At 42.4% G+C, this 19010-nt stretch overlaps 1 protein-coding gene across 4 annotated transcripts in view; it reads right to left on the bottom strand.

The window, feature by feature from the left end:
• Positions 1–19010, bottom strand: part of CHDH (choline dehydrogenase) — a 36864-nt gene that overhangs the window by 15571 nt on the left and 2283 nt on the right. For 2 of the 4 annotated variants that reach the window (XM_075938909.2, XM_075938906.2), the window contains exons 1-3: positions 11224–11373; positions 4889–5718; positions 3211–3362 (exon numbers count right to left, since the gene is read on the bottom strand). In XM_075938909.2, coding sequence (XP_075795024.2) covers positions 3211–3362; positions 4889–5648 — 912 coding nt within the window. In that variant the 5' untranslated portion in view covers positions 5649–5718; positions 11224–11373. Of the gene's footprint in view, positions 1–3210; positions 3363–4888; positions 5719–10801; positions 10870–11223; positions 11374–18271; positions 18340–19010 lie in introns of those variants that run through there. The other 2 variants (XM_075938907.2, XM_075938908.2) reach the window with 2 other exon arrangements.

Below are 19010 nucleotides of genomic sequence, written 5' to 3' on the forward strand. Positions count from 1 at the left end.
CGTTGCAAAAAAAGCAAACTTGATTCTGGGGTGCATTAACAGGAGTGTTGTGAGCAAGACATGAGAAGTCATTCTTCTGCTCTACTCTGCACTGATTAGGCCTCAATTGGAGTATTGTGTCCAGTTCTGGGCACCACATTTCAAGAAAGAAGTGGAGAAATTGGAGAAGATCCAGAGAAGAGCAACAAGAATAACTAAAGATCAGGAACAAAATACAGGACTATGTAGCACTTGAAAGACTAACAAGATGGTTTATTAGATGATGAGCTTTCGTGGGCCAGACCCACTTCCTCAGATCAAATAGTGGAAGAAAATAGTCACAACCATATATACCAAAGGATACAATTAAAAAAAATGAACACCTATGAAAAGGACAAATCACATTTCAGAACAGAAGGGGGATGCGGGGGGGGGGGGGGGGGAAGGAAGGAAGGAAGGTAAATGCCTGTGAGTTAATGATATTAGAGGTGGGGAAGGGTAGATGTCTGTGAGTTAATGGTATTAGAGGTAATAATTGGGGAAGCTATCTTTTCCCCCAATTATCACCTCTAATACCATTAACTCACAGACATCTACCCTTCCCCACCTCTAATATCATTAACTCACAGGCATTTACCTTCCTTCCTCCCCCCCCCCCCCCCCGCATCCCCCTTCTGTTCTGAAATGTGATTTGTCCTTTTCATAGGTGTTCATTTTTTTTAATTGTATCCTTTGGTATATATGGTTGTGACTATTTTCTTCCACTATTTGATCTGAGGAAGTGGGTCTGGCCCACGAAAGCTCATCATCTAATAAACCATCTTGTTAGTCTTTAAAGTGCTACATAGTCCTGTATTTTGTTTCAGCTACACCAGACTAACACGGCTACATTTCTATCACTAAAGATCAGGAGAACATGAGCTGAGGGAACACTGAAACAGTTGGGCTGGTTTAGTTTGGAAAGGAGAAGTCTGAGGGGGGACATGATAGCAGTGTTCAAGTATCTAAAAGGGTTTCACAAGGAGAGAGAAAAAATTGTTCTCCTTGGCCTCTGATTATAGGACAAGAAGCAATGGGCTTAAACTGCAGCAAGAGAGGTTTAGGTTGGATATTAGGAAAAACTTCCTAACTGTCAGGGTGTTTAAAGACAGGAATAAATTGCCTAGGGAAATTGTGGAATTTCCATCTCTAGAGATATTTAAGAGTAGGTTGGATGGACATCTATCAGGGTGGTCTAGATGGTGCTTGGTCCTGCCGTGAGGGCAGGGGACAGGACTTGATGACCTCTCAAGGTCCCTTTCAGTTCTAGTATTCTATGAAAGTCAAAGACAATTAAGCAACTTTTGCCCTGCATTACTAATGGAAAGCATCATTTTAATTCCATTAGAAAAGAATAGACATGTATATCAAAAAACAATTTTTTAAAATGATCTTTTACATATAGCAGGTAGTCAGTCACCCAATACACTCTGCAAATACCACAAGTGGGTGTAATGAACTTCAGTGAACTCAAACTGTCAAGATTTGTGCTCTCCTCTCTGGTTTATTATTATTACATCATTTCTAATTTGTTATTAGAACTTTAAAATATTTTAATACATCTTAGGTAATTACATACAGGCAGTCCCCAGGTTACATGGATCCGACTTACATCGGATCCCTACTTACAAACGGGGTGAGGCAATCCCGCACTAGCTGCTTCCCCCCAGCAGACCAGGGAGACGCGAAGCTAGCGCCCCCCCCCCCCCCCCCCCGCAGCAAACCAAGGAGACGCGGAGCAGCTTTTCTCAGCAGACACCTCAGCTTGAGAATAAAGGACTGAGGGAAGTGAGGTGTGGGAGAATAAAACTGAGCTCTGGAGAAATGTTTGGCTAGAGTATCCCTTACAATATGTACCAGTTCTGACTTACATACAAATTCAACTTAAGAACAAACCTACAGTCCCTATCTTGTACGTAACCCGGGGACTGCCTGTAGTTACAAATGCAATAATATTCAGAAGGGAAGATTAAGGGTTTGTCTACTTGGTGTGAGGTAATGCGATCTCTAAAAGAGTGATTTCTAATTGCACTAATATGTTGTGTATTAACTGGTCTGTGTATAACTTGCTTGTGTGCATTAACACAATGCTATCTGAGACAATACTATATTAAAGCACACCAAAGAACCTTTAATATGCACTAGCAGGATTTATTCAGACCAAATAATGCACAATATATTAGTCCACTTTAGAAATCACAACCTCCTGGAGCACATTACCTCACTGGAAGTAGGTAAGTCTTCACTGAAAGTACTGCTTTTCTTTTGACAGGTATTGAACTGAGAGCCTTGGAAATTGAAGTTCTCTGTTTATCCACGGAAAAACTAAGAATTAATGGTAGTTACTCATTGCTTTGCTAATATTCCTCAAACCTGACCTAATGTCAAAGGTCAATGTCAAAGGCCCGAATACCATTCCATTCTTGGCCTATGTGCTGAAACTACCCATGCATGTCCCTCTGGTTGTGACGATTTCTGTGATATGGATACCACATCAGTGGAAGTTGGAGTGAAATCACAAACCCACTTGACACAGGTCACCATATAGCAATAAGACAATTAGGGTATGCCTATTTTGCAGTGGGGAATGTACAGTACATTCAGTAAAATACCCAATATGCTGTAACTGTGCATAACTATAGGGTAGGTTCCAATTTCAAATCTCAAGCATAACCTTTCCCTTTCTACACTCATCCATTTCCTTTTTCAGCACAGAGAAAATACTGATGCCTGAAACGATACAAGGGAAATATTGTATTCCTTAACATAATTATCTAACAAATAATCATATTCTTGAAATGGAATAGTGTTTTTGAGCTATAGTATTATATTTGAAAAGTGTAATTTTTTGTACAAAGGATGTTTTAATCTTGGTAAAGCTTACAATGGTGCGACTGTGCTGCTGTAGCCACATCATTATAAGAAATCTCTGTGGAAAAATAAAGCCACTTCTAAAAGGTGGGGCAGGCAGTAGCTTCACTGCGAGTAGCATGTCTCCCAATGATGAAGCACTGTCCACATCAATGCTTTTCGTTGCAAAAACTTTTGTCATTCGACAGGTGTTTTTTCACATCCCTGAGCAACAAAAGTTTTAGGGATGAAGGTGCCTGTCTAGACATAGCCTTAGTTTTTATTTTAAATAAGGTTTATTTTTCTTTCCATTATTTCAGGAAGAGAAATAAAAATGCTTACCTTTTTCTTTTGTCCATTTTTTACATACTCAACACCTATGGCTTTTGTTCCTTGAAACAAAATTTTTGTTACAAGTGTTCTATCTTCTGCAGATAAATTTGGGCGTGTTATGGCAGGGTGAAGGTAAGCACTAGCTGTGCTCCATCTTTGACCTACAAAAATACAGGTTTTCATTTAACATCTGCAAGCATCAAATAGTTCATGCCCCTTCATCTTCAAGATATTTTCTTGTCTTTTTTTCCTCATACAGGAATAAGAGAAAGGTGGCACATTTACAGTTCAGAAGAAACAAATTAAAGACTAAAGGAATGAATGCGAACAGATGATAGCAGCATTATGAAATCTCCTCTTCTTTCTAAAGACTTCTATTTTGAAGTCAATGAAAATACTGTCATTGAATTCAATGCAAAATGGATTTATGTATCACTCTTGTATGTAAAGTTAGAGATATGGAGTATAGAATGGTTTATCATTTTAAGCGTGCAAATGAAAGCCATCAAGGGTGTTTCTCTCAATGTTTGGGTGGTCACCTGTAAACAGCCTCATTTGTCCTTTAAGACTAAGCAATGGTTGGTCTTAGGAAGTCATGTGACACCCCCGTCCCAACTGGTAGGGTCTGATCAGGTAATTTTCCATGGAAGGGGAGAATGTGAAACAAAGAATTCCCACCTAAAAAAGGATGGCTATTTAAGATACAAAGTTTTTCAGTCCCTTAGTCATTGGCTAGCACAGTGGTCCCCAACCTTTAGAGGCTGCCAGGCGCAAGGGGGCGTGGCCGTTCGCCTGCTGGGTGCCAAAGGGCGGGGACACATGCATGCCCAGGGCCGGCGCCCCCCCCGCAAGCGCCCCGCCCCCTGCAAGCGCCCGGGGCGCGAGCGGCCAATTCGCGGCGCTCCTGGGGCCGGTGTCCGGCTCCGGCTCCATGCATGCACCACGTGCCCGGGGCCAGGCCAGCCCCGAACACTTGGCGGGCGCACACAAATGGCCCCGCGGGCACCATGTTGGGGATCACTGGGCTAGCATGTCACTCCCAAGAAAATGAACCAGAGACCCCAGGTGAAAAGGATCTTCTCTGGTTTGGAGGCTTAGCTGAAATAAGAACAGTTTTAGAGTAAGTTTGTTCTGAGTTTTTAGTGTTAGAAGTAGCTATGCATTTTCTATTTTAAATTTGTAATCTACTTTGCTCTACCTGTTTTCACTTGCAACCACTTAAATCCTACTGCTTGTACTTAATAAAATCACTGTTATTTACTATAAAACCCAGTGTAAATAATTGTTACTGGAGGGAGCAATCAGTGAGTACATCCTCCTTTCATTACTAAAGGGGACTTACCTGAATAATATATTTGGGGTTCTGACCACTTTTGGGGAATGGTTTCCCTGGAAGTTGGTCCCAAACTGCATTCTCCTTGGATCTGAAGAGAATCACTGTCTGTATTTCCCCTTGGGGGAGCAGTGATCTCAGCTCTGTGCCTTGGCTTGGGGAGACCAGGAGATTTAGCCCAGCAGAACAGGGCAAAGCCCCAAAGAGCGAGGTGAGTGCCAGTGGCTTTGTCAGCACACTGGGAAGCACCCACAAGGGGTTTTCTGCGACTGCACCCCATCACAGGATTGACCCTTAAATACCCATTATAAGTTAGATACCTATTCGCTCCTAAAGTAACTCCTTAAGATTTACCTTTGTGTATAGTCATATCCATCCAGCCAAATCCCTCTTGTTGGTAACCATTCATGTCATCTGTGAAAGGATAGCCAGCTTGCTGGGCTGCATCCAGGAATGCATGATGAAGAGGGTGGTTTGTCTTTCCCCTTGACACATGCAATGGTCCAGTCCCACCTCTGTATAGATTAGGGCCCAGCTCATGAGTCTGTGCCTTCTTAAAATAAGGGAGGCAAAAATCATAGTCCCATCCCAAGGCACCTTCTCTATGCCATCGATTGTAGTCTTCTGCATGCCCCCGAATGTATACCATAGCATTGAGAGATGAGGAGCCACCCCACACCCTACCTCTGGGCCAGTACATAATTCGATTATCCATATGCTTTTGTGGTGTTGTGTGGTAATGCCAATTATATTTGTCATCACAAAGATTATAGGTTAATGCAGCAGGCATATGAACCTTCCACATTAATCTTTTACTACCTAAAAGGGTGTCTTTTGGGCCTGCTTCCAAAAGTAAAATGGTACTAAGAGGGTCTTCACTCAATCGGCTACCTAATACACACCCTGCTGATCCAGCTCCAACAATGATATAACTATAAGATTCTGCATTTTCAGAGCTAAGTTTAGAAAAGGTATGTGAAGATTTTAACCGTTGTCCACTGTAGGACAATAAACTTTTGAATATGGGTGTTTTAAATGTAAATCCTGCTACTTTGTGAATTGAATTGACATAAGGACCATAATATTTTTTAACTCCTTTGATCAAATGAAACATCCTTTCTTATATACGCCTTCTCTTTTTCAGAGCTTCTTGTTCCATACAATGCAATATCAAATATCTTGTCCTAGAAAAGGAAAAAGATCTTAATTGTGTTGCATATAGTTCAACCATCATAAAGGACTCAACATGTGACCTAAAATTCTGGTGCATCATTTTAAAAGAAAGCTGACAATCCACATCAATTATATGGCAATCCATAAGGATAACTGCAGTGCACAGGTACAGAGAAGCAATTTGCTAAAGCTCACACAACTAGGAAAAGGCTGAATCTAGAACAGAATGCAGGTGTCTTCATTTCCAGTCTCCTGCCCAGTCCATGTAAATATATATACACACACACACTATCTATCTATACATATACACACACACACACACACACACACACACACACACTATCTATCTATACATATACACACACACACACACACACACACACACACACACAGGCTACGTCTACATTGGAATGATTTTGCACAAATACTTTTTAACGCAAGAGTTCTTGCGTTTAGAGTATTTGCTCAAGAGAGCATCTACACTGGGCATGGATGCTGTTGCGCAAAAGCACATCTCTTGCGGAAAGGCACGTGCCAGTGTAGATGCTCTCTTGCACAAATACTCTAAACGCAAGAACTCTTGCGTTAAAAAGTATTTGCGCAAAATCATTCCAATGTAGACGTAGCCTGTGTGTGTATGTATATATATATATATATATATATGTATATTAGTATTTGGAGTTAGAGTATTTGCACAAGAGAGCGTCTGGACTGGCATGCGCCTTTGCGCAAGAGATGTGCTTTTGTGCAACAGCATCAATGCCCAGTGTAGATGCTCTCTTGCACAAGAAAGCTTCAATGGCCATTTTAACCATCGGGCTTTCTTGCACAAGAAATTCATGTTGCCTGTCTACACTGGCCTTGTGCGCAAGAACAGTTGCGCAAGAGGGCTTATTCCTGAGCAGGAGCGTCAGAGTTCTTGCACAAGAAGCACTGATTTCACACATTAGAACATCAGTGTTCTTGCGCAAGAACTTACGGCCAGTGTAGACGGGCAGCAAGTTTTTGCGCAAAAGCATCTGCTTTTGCACAAAATCATGCCAGTGTAGACATAGCCACATATAATGTATCCCTAGTATTTAATAGGAGTCCAAAGTCCACAGGAAGATAGACCTGCTCTTGCAGATGTTACAAGACAGGCTGGAATAGCTACAGAGAATAGGGAGGTTTGGCGAGAAACAGCAGGCCATAATCTCCTTTATTCACACCAGCTTTAGATCAATGTAATGCCATTATTTCCAGTATTGCAAATTCAAAAAGTTCGGAAGTCACGAGAATAATAAAATTGTGGGTGTTTTTTCTTTGCCTAATCATATTCTCCATCTCAGAATTTAAAAAAGTACTAAATATTGTGAGACGCATGATAAAGAGTGAGAGTTGGCAAAACTGTACATCAGATTTACACTAATATAATCAATTTACAGGTATAACAATGCAATCTGTTCAGCTGCCAAAGACACTAACAATCTATAGTTCCTTGAGACAGTTCTTCTAATAGAGTTGGATTGCAACTGTGTGCAATATATTTGAGGAGACATTGTGGCAGTCTCTTAAGACAGGGTGTTGTAACACCATGCTGACAATACAGACGTGACTTGTACATCTGTTACAGGAGTAAATACTTGGAGAATGGAAGATTCTGAGAGATGTTTTCTCCAAGCAGGATATAGGATGGAAATAGGTCAGCTGATCAAATATGTGACCGCCTGCTGGGCACTATTTAAAAGAATGTATGAGTGTGATTTTGAGAAAGATGAGGACTGAGGTAAGCTTGTTGAAGCAGATGGCCTGGAGTAGCAGGAAAAGGTATGTAGGAGGAAAGGGTATGGTTTGTCCTAGCCTAGCCTGTACGAAGTGGAACAAGCTTCTACTATCAATGCTTTGTATTACTATGACCTCTTTTGCATCTTCTGTTTATTAATAAAATTAAATTTGAGGAAAGATGTGAAACTGAAATTGAAAGTTTGGGCTTTATGTTGACTATTGTGGCTGGTGAATCTTCCCCCATCTTATGTATGTAATTAGGATAGTCTCTAACACAGATTTGTGAGGAATCTCTCTAGTCATGGGTGACCAAAGACTCCTCAGGGAAAATTTTAATCTCTATTCCAAGTTCCTGGGGAGGCTAAAACCCAATGCAATCTTCCAGAATCATTTAGTTGTAGATGATGATTTATGTTTTCTAGACAACAAGACAAAAGATGGAGCTTGAGGTCTAACCCTAACCAGAGAGAATCCTGTTCAACGCCTCAAAACTTGTGATTTCTGAGACTATCATGCCAACTTGAAATGGATACACAAATACCTCCTGAGAAACTAACTGCAGCTCATAACATACTATTTGGCTGCGTCTAGACTGGCATGATTTTGCAGAAATACTTTTAACGGAAAAACTTTTCCGTTAAAAATATTTCTGCAAAAGCGCATCTAGATTGGCACAGATGCTTTTGCGCAAAAAGTGCTTTTGCACAAAAACATCCGTGGCCAGTCTATACGCGATTTTGCGCAAGAAAGCCCCGATTGCCATTTTAGCCATCAGGGCTTTTTTGCGCAAAATAGTTCTTCCTTGTCTACACTGGCCCTCTTGCGCAAGTATTCTTGCGCAAGAGGGCTTTTTCCCGAGCAGGAGCGGGAAAGTATTTGCGCAAGAAGCACTGATTTTTTACATTACAAAGTCAGTGCTCTTGTGCAAATTCAAGCGTCTAGTGTAGACAGCTGGCAAGTTTTTGCGCAAAAGCGGCCACTTTAGCGCAAAATCTTGCCAATCTAGATGCACCCTTTTTGTATAACCTGCTCTCAGATGGTAGTAAGGGGTCAAAATCATTTAAGTAAGTTTTATGCCTCATGTGATTGGGGGGGGGGAGTGTTTGTAGTGGGATTAAATCTGTTTTAATTAAGTGCTCAAGGAACCAACAAATATCTGTTACTTAGAGATGGAGCAGAACTGTTCTCCTTTTCTAAGGGGATGTTTTTGGGCAGAGATAATTAAAGATGATGTCTGAATACAAAAAGTGGTCTCTGGTACAGGTTTCACTAATAGTTTTAGAGAATTTAAATACTAACATTTCATGGGCTTGTTTGTTTCGCTTTCTGTATTGAAACTAGACCTGCTTTCTTTAAGATATTGCAACTGCAAATTTGCTAAATAAGGGATAGTCACTGTTGGAAATCCCTGCTGAGAGACAATGAGCCATGACACCAGAAAGTTCAAGTTAAAAGTGAGATAGCAACTTAAAGACTGAGTCCAAGGCATTCAAATGAATCTGAGTATTGGTGTACGCATTGGAAAAGTCACATTAACCTTAATCTAAATCCAGTGTATACCGTTCTCTTTGAGGGATTAACAGGATAAAAGCAAACAGAATGCCGAATTCCTAGTTCTGTTTGTGCATGTTTGGGAGGTGACCCAAAAATACCTGTATCAAACTATATAGTACAGACATACTGAGATCTTTATTATTATTGCTAAAAATAAATTCCTTCAATATTTGCCAGGGTCAGAAGAAGGTTGTTATTGGTAAGTATGTAAAGTTCACCTATTTTCAGTGAGGACCGGTAGAACACAGTTATTGTTTTCCTGTGACTTTTCTCTAAAATATCATAGTTTAGTTTACCTAGATGTTTATCTTCCATCTCGTAATGTTCCCATTAATAGTAATGATATTTAGTTGTTAATTCTCTGCAAGAGGTATGATTTCAAAGAAAAACATATGGACATGCCTTTCTTTTTCAGTTCCAATGCTAAGGCTATGTCTACACTATAGGGCTACGTCTACACTGGCATGATTTTCCGAAAATGCTTTTAACGGAAAAGTTTTCCGTTAAAAGCATTTTCGGAAAAATCGCATCTAGATTGGCAGGATGCTTTTCCACAAAAGCACTTTTTGCGGAAAAGCGTCCGTGGCCAATCTAGACGCGATTTTCCGCAAAAAAGCCCCAATTGCCATTTTCGCGATCGGGGCTTTTTTGCGGAAAACAGTACTATGCTGTCTACACTGGCCCTTTTGTGCAAAAGTCTTTCGGAAAAAGACTTTTGCCCAAACGGGAGCAGCATAGTATTTCCGGAAAAGCACTGATGATTTTACATGAGATTGTCAGTGCTTTTCTGGAAATTCAAGCGGCCAGTGTAGACAGCTGGCAAGTTTTTCTTTGCGGAAAAACTTGCCAGTCTAGACACAGCCTAGAGTTTTTGTGGGAAAGTGGCCGTTTTGTGGAAAAATGACTGTTTTTCCACAAAAACTCAGTGTGCACACCTCAAGAGCATTTTTGCGCAAGTAAATCTAAAGATCAGAGAGGTTTATGTGCAATTGGTAATCCTCATTTTACGAGGAAGAACGCCTTTTTGCACAAGAGCTCTTGCGCAAAAAGGCGTGTGTGGACAGGGAAGAGAGATTTTTTGCATAAGCAGAGGGAAGAGGAAAAAGCACAGATGCCCTGGTGGCCATTCTGTCCATAGCAATCACTGCTTACTTGAGAGAGAGCATCCAGGAAGTCTGGACACTCTCTTTTGCAAAAGTGCATTGTTTTTTTGATGCACTTTTGCAATGTAGATGCTCTTTAGCGCAAGAAGTTTTTGTGGAAGATCTCTTCTGACAAAAACTTCTTGCGCAAAAAGCCTGCAGTCTACACTTAGCCTAAGGGTAAGACACTAAGCACAACTAAATTAATGTTTATGGAAGTGTCAGATAATTTTCTCTGCAATTTTGCTAGTAAATGAAGTTCACTTGTTTAAGGAAATATGCCAGGGTCCTTTCATGTAAAAGTGTCAGCAGTATTAAGAAGTTAGTGTTCAACCTTACCCACCCAGCCAGGGCCCACAAGCAAGTGACAAGAGCAGTAGAGAAACCTTTTAATATAACACGTGGGCCAGACTGCCAACTACACAGGAGGGAACTAAGAGTGCTGCAGCAACCCCGGGTTTAAAGTGTTTTCCATTATAATCGGGGTTTGTTGTTTTATTCAATGGCTTTAGCAGTCCCACTATACAAATCGTTTCTGCGCCTGGCCCATTTGCTTTCACAGGGAGCCTTTGCCTTCAGCCTCCATGAGCTACCACTACCAGACGGTCCGTTAGTATAAACGCCTGTACGTTACCTGACGCTGCAGCCCCTCCGCAGGAGTTCCAGGGGGAGGTACAAAGCGAGGGGGCGGAGGGACAGCTCCTGTGGGGCCGGGAGGGAAGGAGCTAAAAGCGGGAAGGGTCTGGCCACGCCGCTGCCCCGCGGCAGGTGGAACTCAAAGAAGCGCCTCCGCCGGCGCGGCTCGACTGGGCTCGGCCAAAGGCTCCGGGCTGTTACGAGCCGCGCCAAAGGGCGGTTGGGGAATGAACCTGAGGGAATCCCTCCTCCCCCTCGGTCCCCAGCCGAGCCTTTCAGCACCTAGCTCGCGGCCGAGGTGGGGTTTGTGTGAGGCGAGGCGAGCCCAGCCCAGGGACTGCCGCGCCGCCTTGCCTGCCCCAAGCTACCTCCGCGGCACATGGCTCCCCCTCAGGCCCCCCACATCCCAAGCGCACTCACAGGGCTGCGAGCCCGGCTCCACAGCGCCACGGCCCCGCTCGACACCGCAGCTTTCTAGCCCCCCGCCGGAGAGCGAAAAGCAGCAGACTGGCCCTTGGACCATCCAAAGGGCAGCTAGAGACAAGGGGGCGGGCTCCCGAAGGGGCCCCGGCTGGGACAGGGTTGGCCCTGCTCGCGGGGGCATGTGCCGGGGCTGGACGTGCTCGTACAAGCCGCAGTCAGAGCAGCTGCACTTCGGGGGGCTTGAGTTTCAGCAGGGCGGGCTCTGCGGCTGAGCTTCAGGAGCGAAATACGGACTCGGGGCCTGGCACTTGCTGGTGAGCAAGGCTAGAACACATGTACACCCCCAGCGCAGGTTAACCGTTTAGTCATTTACATCCCTAGAAGGGACATGAAATCCCTTTTAATTGGTTAACCAGTTAAATATTATGTTTAATCCTACCCACCTATCCCCGGTTAACCAATTAAATGGGATTTGATATCCCTAGACTGTAGACACCTATGTTCATTAAAAACACTCTTAAATAAAGACCTAAAGTTATATTTGAGTATATTAAATGTATATGTACGTTAAGGTTAAATTCTGCTCCCCAATATTCATGTGAGACCTTAAATCTCTGTGACTGAGCCAATTTTGAGCCTTAGAAGTTTTTCTTAAATACTGGGGAGAACATCTGCATGTAAAAACAAGTATGCTTGAAGCAAACAGGAGAGTGGTGATCTTACAACTGTTTCTCTGCGATCTTTAGTTGCAGCCCTGGGAGAGAGTGGAATGAGGGGGGAGGGACGGCATCCGTGCTGAAGAAGGGGGCAGTATACTAGCTTGGCTGTCTATATTTCTTAGCAACTAGGTTGTATGCATGGCTCTATTGCTTTCCCTGACAAAGTATTAGCTTTCAGCTTAAATGTAATAGGGATGTAAAAATGAATTAAAAAAAGAGAACTGTAACTACTAAAAATCTTAGCAGTTACATGGTTAAATGCGCTGCAAGGCTTAGCTTTATACTGCAGAGGCCAGCAGGGGTTCCAGCCCCATATTCAAGGAGGCTCCCCTGCAGGCTCTGCAGCGGGCTCCTGTGGAGCCACAGCACGTAGCCTGCAGTGAGGAGGGTGAGGAGTAGACAGCCGGAGTAGCCTTTGCCTGCAGTGGGCCCCATGGGGCTGGAGCAGCACCCCTGTCCAGGGTTAACCTTTTACATCCCTAATATGTAGAGCTCTACCAAATTCATAATCCATTTTGGTCAATTTCACAGTCATAGGATTTTTAAAGCCCTATGACTTCAGATATTTAAATCTGAAATTTTATGGTGGTGTAATTGTACAGGCCTGACCAATAAATAAACAGTGTGTGGGAGGAGGGAGGGAGAGAGTCACAAGGTTATAGTATGGAAGATTGCGGCACTGCTACCCTACGCAGCTGTTGGTAGTAGCATTGCCTTCAGAGTTTGGCAGCTGGAGAGCAGCGGCTGCTGGTCAGGAATCCAGCTCTGAAGACAGAACTAGAACCAGCAGCTGCGTAGAACTAACAGTGGCAAAGTATGTTACTAGTACCACCTTTACTTCTGCACTTCTGTCTGCAGAGCAGGGCCTCGGGTCAGCAGCCATCACTCTGGCCACCCAGCTCTGAAAGTAGAGTACAGAAGTAAGCATATCACGAGGTATGGCATTATCACCCTTAGTTCTGTACTGTTGCTGGCAGGATGCTGCCTTGAACTGGGCACGTGGCCAACATTACAACCAGCACTCTTCAGTTGCCCAGCTCTCAAGGCAGCAATGCAGAAGTAAAGGTGGCAATACTGTGATCCTCCTAAAATAACCTTGTGAGCCCTTTGCAACTAATTCTTGGGTCAGGACCCCCAATTTGAGAAACACTAGTCTCCCCCATGAAATTTGTATAATATAGGGTATAAGCACATAAAAGGCAAGATTTCAAGGGAGAATACCATATTTCATGATATGTGATGCATTTTGCATTGCTGTCGATTTGGAAGGGCCCTAGTTTTATGGCTGAAATCTTGTGTTTATGAACATGGTACTCCAGAAGATAAAGTTCGAGGAGTTACCATTGTATTAGGCTGCAAAATCCACCTGAACATGGAGTTTAGGAAAGTGAAACTATAATTTGTCTTCCTTCTCTGTTCTCCCAAGCAGCATGACTTAGTAGTCATAAATGTTAGCAGGATTTTGTATCCTGGTGATCAGGTGATCTGCTGTTACATAAAAGATATGGATAACTGTGTATTTTTTAGCAGTTGAAGTGAGGACTGACTGATTTTTCTCATACATGAGTTTTATATTGTTATAACTAAGTTGACTTCAGTGGAGATACCACTTATTTTACAGCCACATGGAAAAAAAAAATCAGGATTTGAATGTATTATAGAAACTAATTCCTTACTTTGATCCCTGATGAAAATCCTTTAGGAAGGCTTACTTTTAAGCAATGTCAAAAATATTTAAAAATATGCTCTACAAATGTCAAGTGTATTACAAAAACAAATTCCTGGTCATTGTGAGATTAAAGTTTTCAATTCCACCATAGTTAAAAACAACAAGTAGTCCTGTAGCAACACTATATACAAGGATCATGAGCTTTCGTGGCAAAACCTACTTCCTCAGATGAGCATAGTAGAGCAAAAAGGAGGGAGACCCTCACAATTTATAACAGAAAAAGAAGGGGGGAGTACATGTCAGTTGTACTGCTAGTGCTAATGAATCTAATTGAGTGGACTGGAAGTGTCCCATACTAGCTTTGATGTCAATTGGGTGTTGAAAGTAAGGAAAACAGGTTTTATAATGGCCCATCCAGTTCAGGTCTTTCTTCAAGTCATGAGAGAGAGTGTCAAATTTGCATATGAAGGCTAGTTCCTCTCTCCCTCTCTCTGTAATTGGTTTTTGAAATTCCTTTGTAGCAGAATGGCTATTTTAAATCCATTAATGAGTGCCCGGGTTGGTTAAAATGTTCTACAAGTTTTTGTATATTACCATTTCTGATATGACTTGTGCCCATTTATCCTTTGGGATAGAGACTGTCCAGTTGTAACAGCTATGACTGGTGATGGTGAGCATGTAAAGCTGATCATTTAGAAAAGGGGTGGGGAATCTTTTTTGGGTCAGGGACCACTGACAGAAAAAAAAAAAAAGTCAGGCACAGAGCCACACACAAGTGAGAAGCAAAAACACCACCACCCAAACAAAAAACCCTCACTAGTAGTCCTGATCCTTGCACACCAGAGCCTATGGGGGCCCATATGGTTCCTAGATGGTTTAGCCAAAAACAACAAACACCCCTCCCCCCAAAAAAAAACAGGGAAAAAATTCTGCTGAGGGGGGGGGGGGGAGGAGGGGATACCAAAGTGGTGGTTGAGAAAAAAAAAGACCCAAGAGTTAAGCAAGAATAAATAAATAAAATAAAAACAGCATTAAAACAACATGGCCCCTTTAAGTGTGCACAGAGTCAGAATAGGGCTAGGAAGAGCATTAAGACCCAGGAAGGCATTGCTTCCCCTTGCTCAGGTCTTTAGGCTTTTTGCCAGCAGCCATCTTGTTTTCTTGGTCAACCCAGAAGGGAGCTTCCCTGAGGAACCAGGTAAGCAGAGGGTCCAGGAGGAGTGGGGCTGGGCCTGGGCCTGGGGGCTGGGCTCAGTTGCCAAGTGTCTGGTATTTTTGCCTCCTGGCAACATTTTAGTTGTCTGGTATTTTCAGAATTTTACCAGACAGGAGGCAAAAATACCGGACTGTCCAGGTCAATACTAGACACCTGGCAACCCTAGGGGCCCATCCCTGATTTAGATTAAAAGCAGGGAATAAGCTAAATGTAAGGGGACTTAGCCCCTTACTAAAACTCAGTGGGAGTTTTTGGTTGGCCAACTCCCAGTATCAAAAGGGTAAGGGTCCATGAGAAATCAGAGCCCTGAGACTGACAGATCCCAGGGACAATGAGAAGAAGCCAACACTGCAGGTCAGCCTGATTGACAGGCTGGACAGGAAAATAGGGGAATTAGAAGGCCAGGTCCCGCCCTCTGTGTGTGCTGGGATTTTCTGGGTCTGAGTCAAAGTGGGAGAGAGCTAAGACGACTAGCAAGGGATCCAGGCTGTACAGAGGAGTAGTCTGCAGTGACAGAGCCAGACACACAGCCCAAGGAGTAAAAGCTGTGCTGAGAGGCAGACCTACAGTGACCAGAGCCAAAGGGGTCAGAGGAGCAACCCTAGGAGCTGGAGGCTGGCAAAGCAACATAGTCTGCAGCTGGGTGTGGTGAGCAGCTGGGACCAGCAAAGGGGGGAAAAAGGCTTTGGGCAGAGAGACACCACCAGCCAAGAGGCCCTGCAGGCCAGACTTGGAGAGGGATTGTAACTCTGACTAGGAGAGGGGTCCTGCCACCTAGAGCCTGAAGTCATGTGTTCACTGCCAGAGCAAGTGTGTCCATCCTGCAGCCTCCCGGGCAGCACAGCCAAGGCCTGAGAGAGAGCCCTATAAGGAACAGACTGTGAACTGTCCTTACACTCTGCAAACTGCTGTTTGTGATGTCCCCATGCTATAGAGCAGGGCTATGTGTTCTCTTTTAACCTTTCATTTTTTCCTTATTCTTTTTAATCAGTTGCTGTTTTAATAAATTGTATTTGCTTTGAACTGTATGTAATGACCACTGGGTCAAGAAAGCATCAAGTGTGAAGACAGCACCCCAGAGTGGGGATGCCCTAGCCCCTGCCCTAAGTGACTACAAGGTCTGGGATTAAGCCCCAGAAAACCTGGGCCCAGCCTTGTTAGGATTTCGAGGTCTCTGCTACTCAGGAGAGTGGAAGGGTTGTCCTCAGGGTCAGGGAGACCTTTGGGTAAAAGAGTGGGAGCGGGGACTCATATCCTTTCGCTGGTCCATTTCACCTGGGTAGTATAGAAGCCAGGAAAGTTCCCCACAATTGCAGGACCATTTCCCCCTCCCCCCCCTTACATAAAGATGAGTCAGTCAGATGTTTGTGTTTGTTCTGTTGAAGCTAATGAGAAATTGAGGGAATATTTCTTGTTTGCTGCCTGTAGCCCCTGGTTAATTTGCTTTCTGTTCAGTGGGATGTTATAGGTGATATAGGTTGTTGTGTGTTTTGTTGTTGTTGAACTTTAGTTTCTAATTGAGAAAAAACAAAGTATTTCATTTACAGACTTCTGCTGTGTATGTGTATTATTTTTCATTAACATTTTGTAATAGTGCCAAAACTTGTGATTCCACTGACTTCAACAAAGTTATGTCAATTTATATCACCTGAGGATTTGCTTCTCAGAGTACATTTGATTCTAATTTTCCATCACTACAGAGGAATAATAGCTATTGATGTTAGTAGTAGTTTATTTTTAATCCCTGCAGAACAGACTACTCTCTCATGTTCCCACAGGACATCATAAGTTGATGTGTTGTTGAACAATAAGTAACTTATCGCTGACATTCAGGATAAGTAGATTTAATTATTAATAGTGAATTACTGTAAGTATGGAACAGAATCAAGATGTACTGTAATGTCACAGTAGACTGATCAACTATAATCTGTTGAGCAGTTCTAAAACTGCGGCTATGTCTGGTGATCTTGTGCCAGAAGTATGCAAATGAGGCTAATCATGGAATATTGCTGAGCCTCATTTGCATATTTAATGAGCCGCCATTTTTTAGAAGAGGCGCTTGCGCCAGAAGGAGCTGTCTAGAGTGCTGCTTCTTGTGCAAGAAAAACCCTCTTGCGCAAGACTGTTATTACTGAAAATAATCAGCGTAACGGCATTGTGCAAGAGGGTTTTTCTTACACAAGAAGGGGCACTGTAGACAGCTTCTTCTGGCGCAAGAGCCTCTTCTGCAAAAATGGCGGCTCATTATATATGCAAATGAGGCTTGGCGATATTCTACGCTTAGCCTCATTTGCATACTTCTGGTGCAAGATCGCACTAGTGTAGACATAGCCTGCATGTATTGTATGTCTGGAACAATCACATCGGTAGGGCATATACTAAAAATTTACTATAAAGTGTGAGTTTGTTGGTTTTTTATTTAAAATGTCAAGTGTAACAAGAGAAGATATTATGGAGGCATTATACAATCAGAACAAAATGCCAGGTCCTTTCCTAAAGCTTTTTTTAATAACATTAGACATTTTTGACAGTGTGCTCTATTTTACTGGAGGCATGGACAGATAACCTGAAGACCATCAAGAGAATGACATGCAAAAGACAAGATTAAAATTTGAACAATTAAGGGGAAAAAATGCCATTTAGACTGAATTATTTGTTGTTTTCATTAATATTTAACTTAAACTCCAGAAAAAGACTTAGATTCTAACACCTTTGCTCCTTTACATTTTTTTAATAGCTAGCTAAAAAAAATCTAGTTAAGAAGTCAACTACAGGGAAAAATAGGACTTGATCTTTCTGATATTGCTAGTATAAAATAACACGAAAAGTTAACTTTGCAAAAACTTATACATTGTAAATGAGCAAATATAGTTTCAAACTTTTTTTTTTGCTGATCACCTTTAACAGTAATTAGTCTGAATAGCACAATCTAGCCTAGCAGACTCTCCTCAAGTTAGGTTCCCTAGTAGATTTATAGAAGTACCATGCATTCTTAGGGTACATCTACACAGCAGGGCCAAAATCAAATTAAGCTAAGTCAAAATAAGCTTAACTCGGCTTTTGGCTTTGTCTACACAGCAGGAAATTGGAGGAAGAACACTATTCCTTAGACTTCCCTTACACGTAAAATGAGGGTTACCATGAGTTGCAATCGTATTTTAGGACTACTTCTACAACTCTTAAAATGCTTGCGGAATATAACAAGAACACTTAACCAGGACTTCCTCCTTTTAGTTTTTAGTGGAATGTCTCCAGAAACCATGGGAACAAACTGTCTTTTTGGCAGGGTTTCAGTTTTACTCACACAGCCTCTCAGTTACTAGTAGAAAACATATTTTACAGTATCTGTCTGTAACACATTCTCTCCTTTCTCCTCTCCCACGGTCACACAACAGTCTTTTATAAACTTCCCATGCAAAAGAGGAGAACAGAACGCAGTACCTTCCCAAACTAGTATGGGGTCATTTTAGCAGAACTGTCTCTTCAGTCTTTCACAGTCATAGGTGTAACTGTAAGTAAGCCAAACATGCAAATAAAACATTCTAGCACTGAACATAGTACTCAGAATTAAATACATCTCTATTTCTTCTAGTCCAAATTCTCTTGCATACTTACCTCAATTGACAGGAAGAAATTTGAGCATAAAATCTGCTGAGTTATTATATAGTTCACACTATACCCTTTTTCTGGAGGGCATTGCTCATTTCCAGCAAGTGCATCTTTAAGCTATGGGCAAGTACTGTATATGCCTCCTTAAAGGTAAGGGGCATGTTAGCCATCTTTCATTCATACTTAATGAAAGCATTATTAAATGGCCCTTTGACCATTCAACTCCACTGCTGTCCATGGTAAGTGGCTCTAAAATCCAGAAAATGAGGCATGCAAAGAGTTAAAGCTGAAAACAGTGAGATATTCTGTTTCATTGATTACATTGTCTTAGCCAATGTATAAGTCTTACCCAGAACGGGAGGGATCATGCTGCTTAGCTAGACACAGTGGAAAAATTCCAGGAGGTATACCTGTCCCTGTGCATTGAAAGCAACTTCTCTGTGTATGTCTGTCTGTATGTATTGGCTTTGAGCCAAAGCTCCTTAGGGTTTTTTTTAACTGTGGTGTTTTCAGACTTGCTGACAAACCAAATCTGGGGAAGTGGGAGGGGAAAGCTTAGAGTTATATACTG

Source organism: Pelodiscus sinensis, chromosome 11 (genome assembly GCF_052426305.1).
Source record: "Pelodiscus sinensis isolate ZL-2025 chromosome 11, ASM5242630v1, whole genome shotgun sequence".
NCBI lineage: Eukaryota > Metazoa > Chordata > Testudines > Trionychidae > Pelodiscus > Pelodiscus sinensis.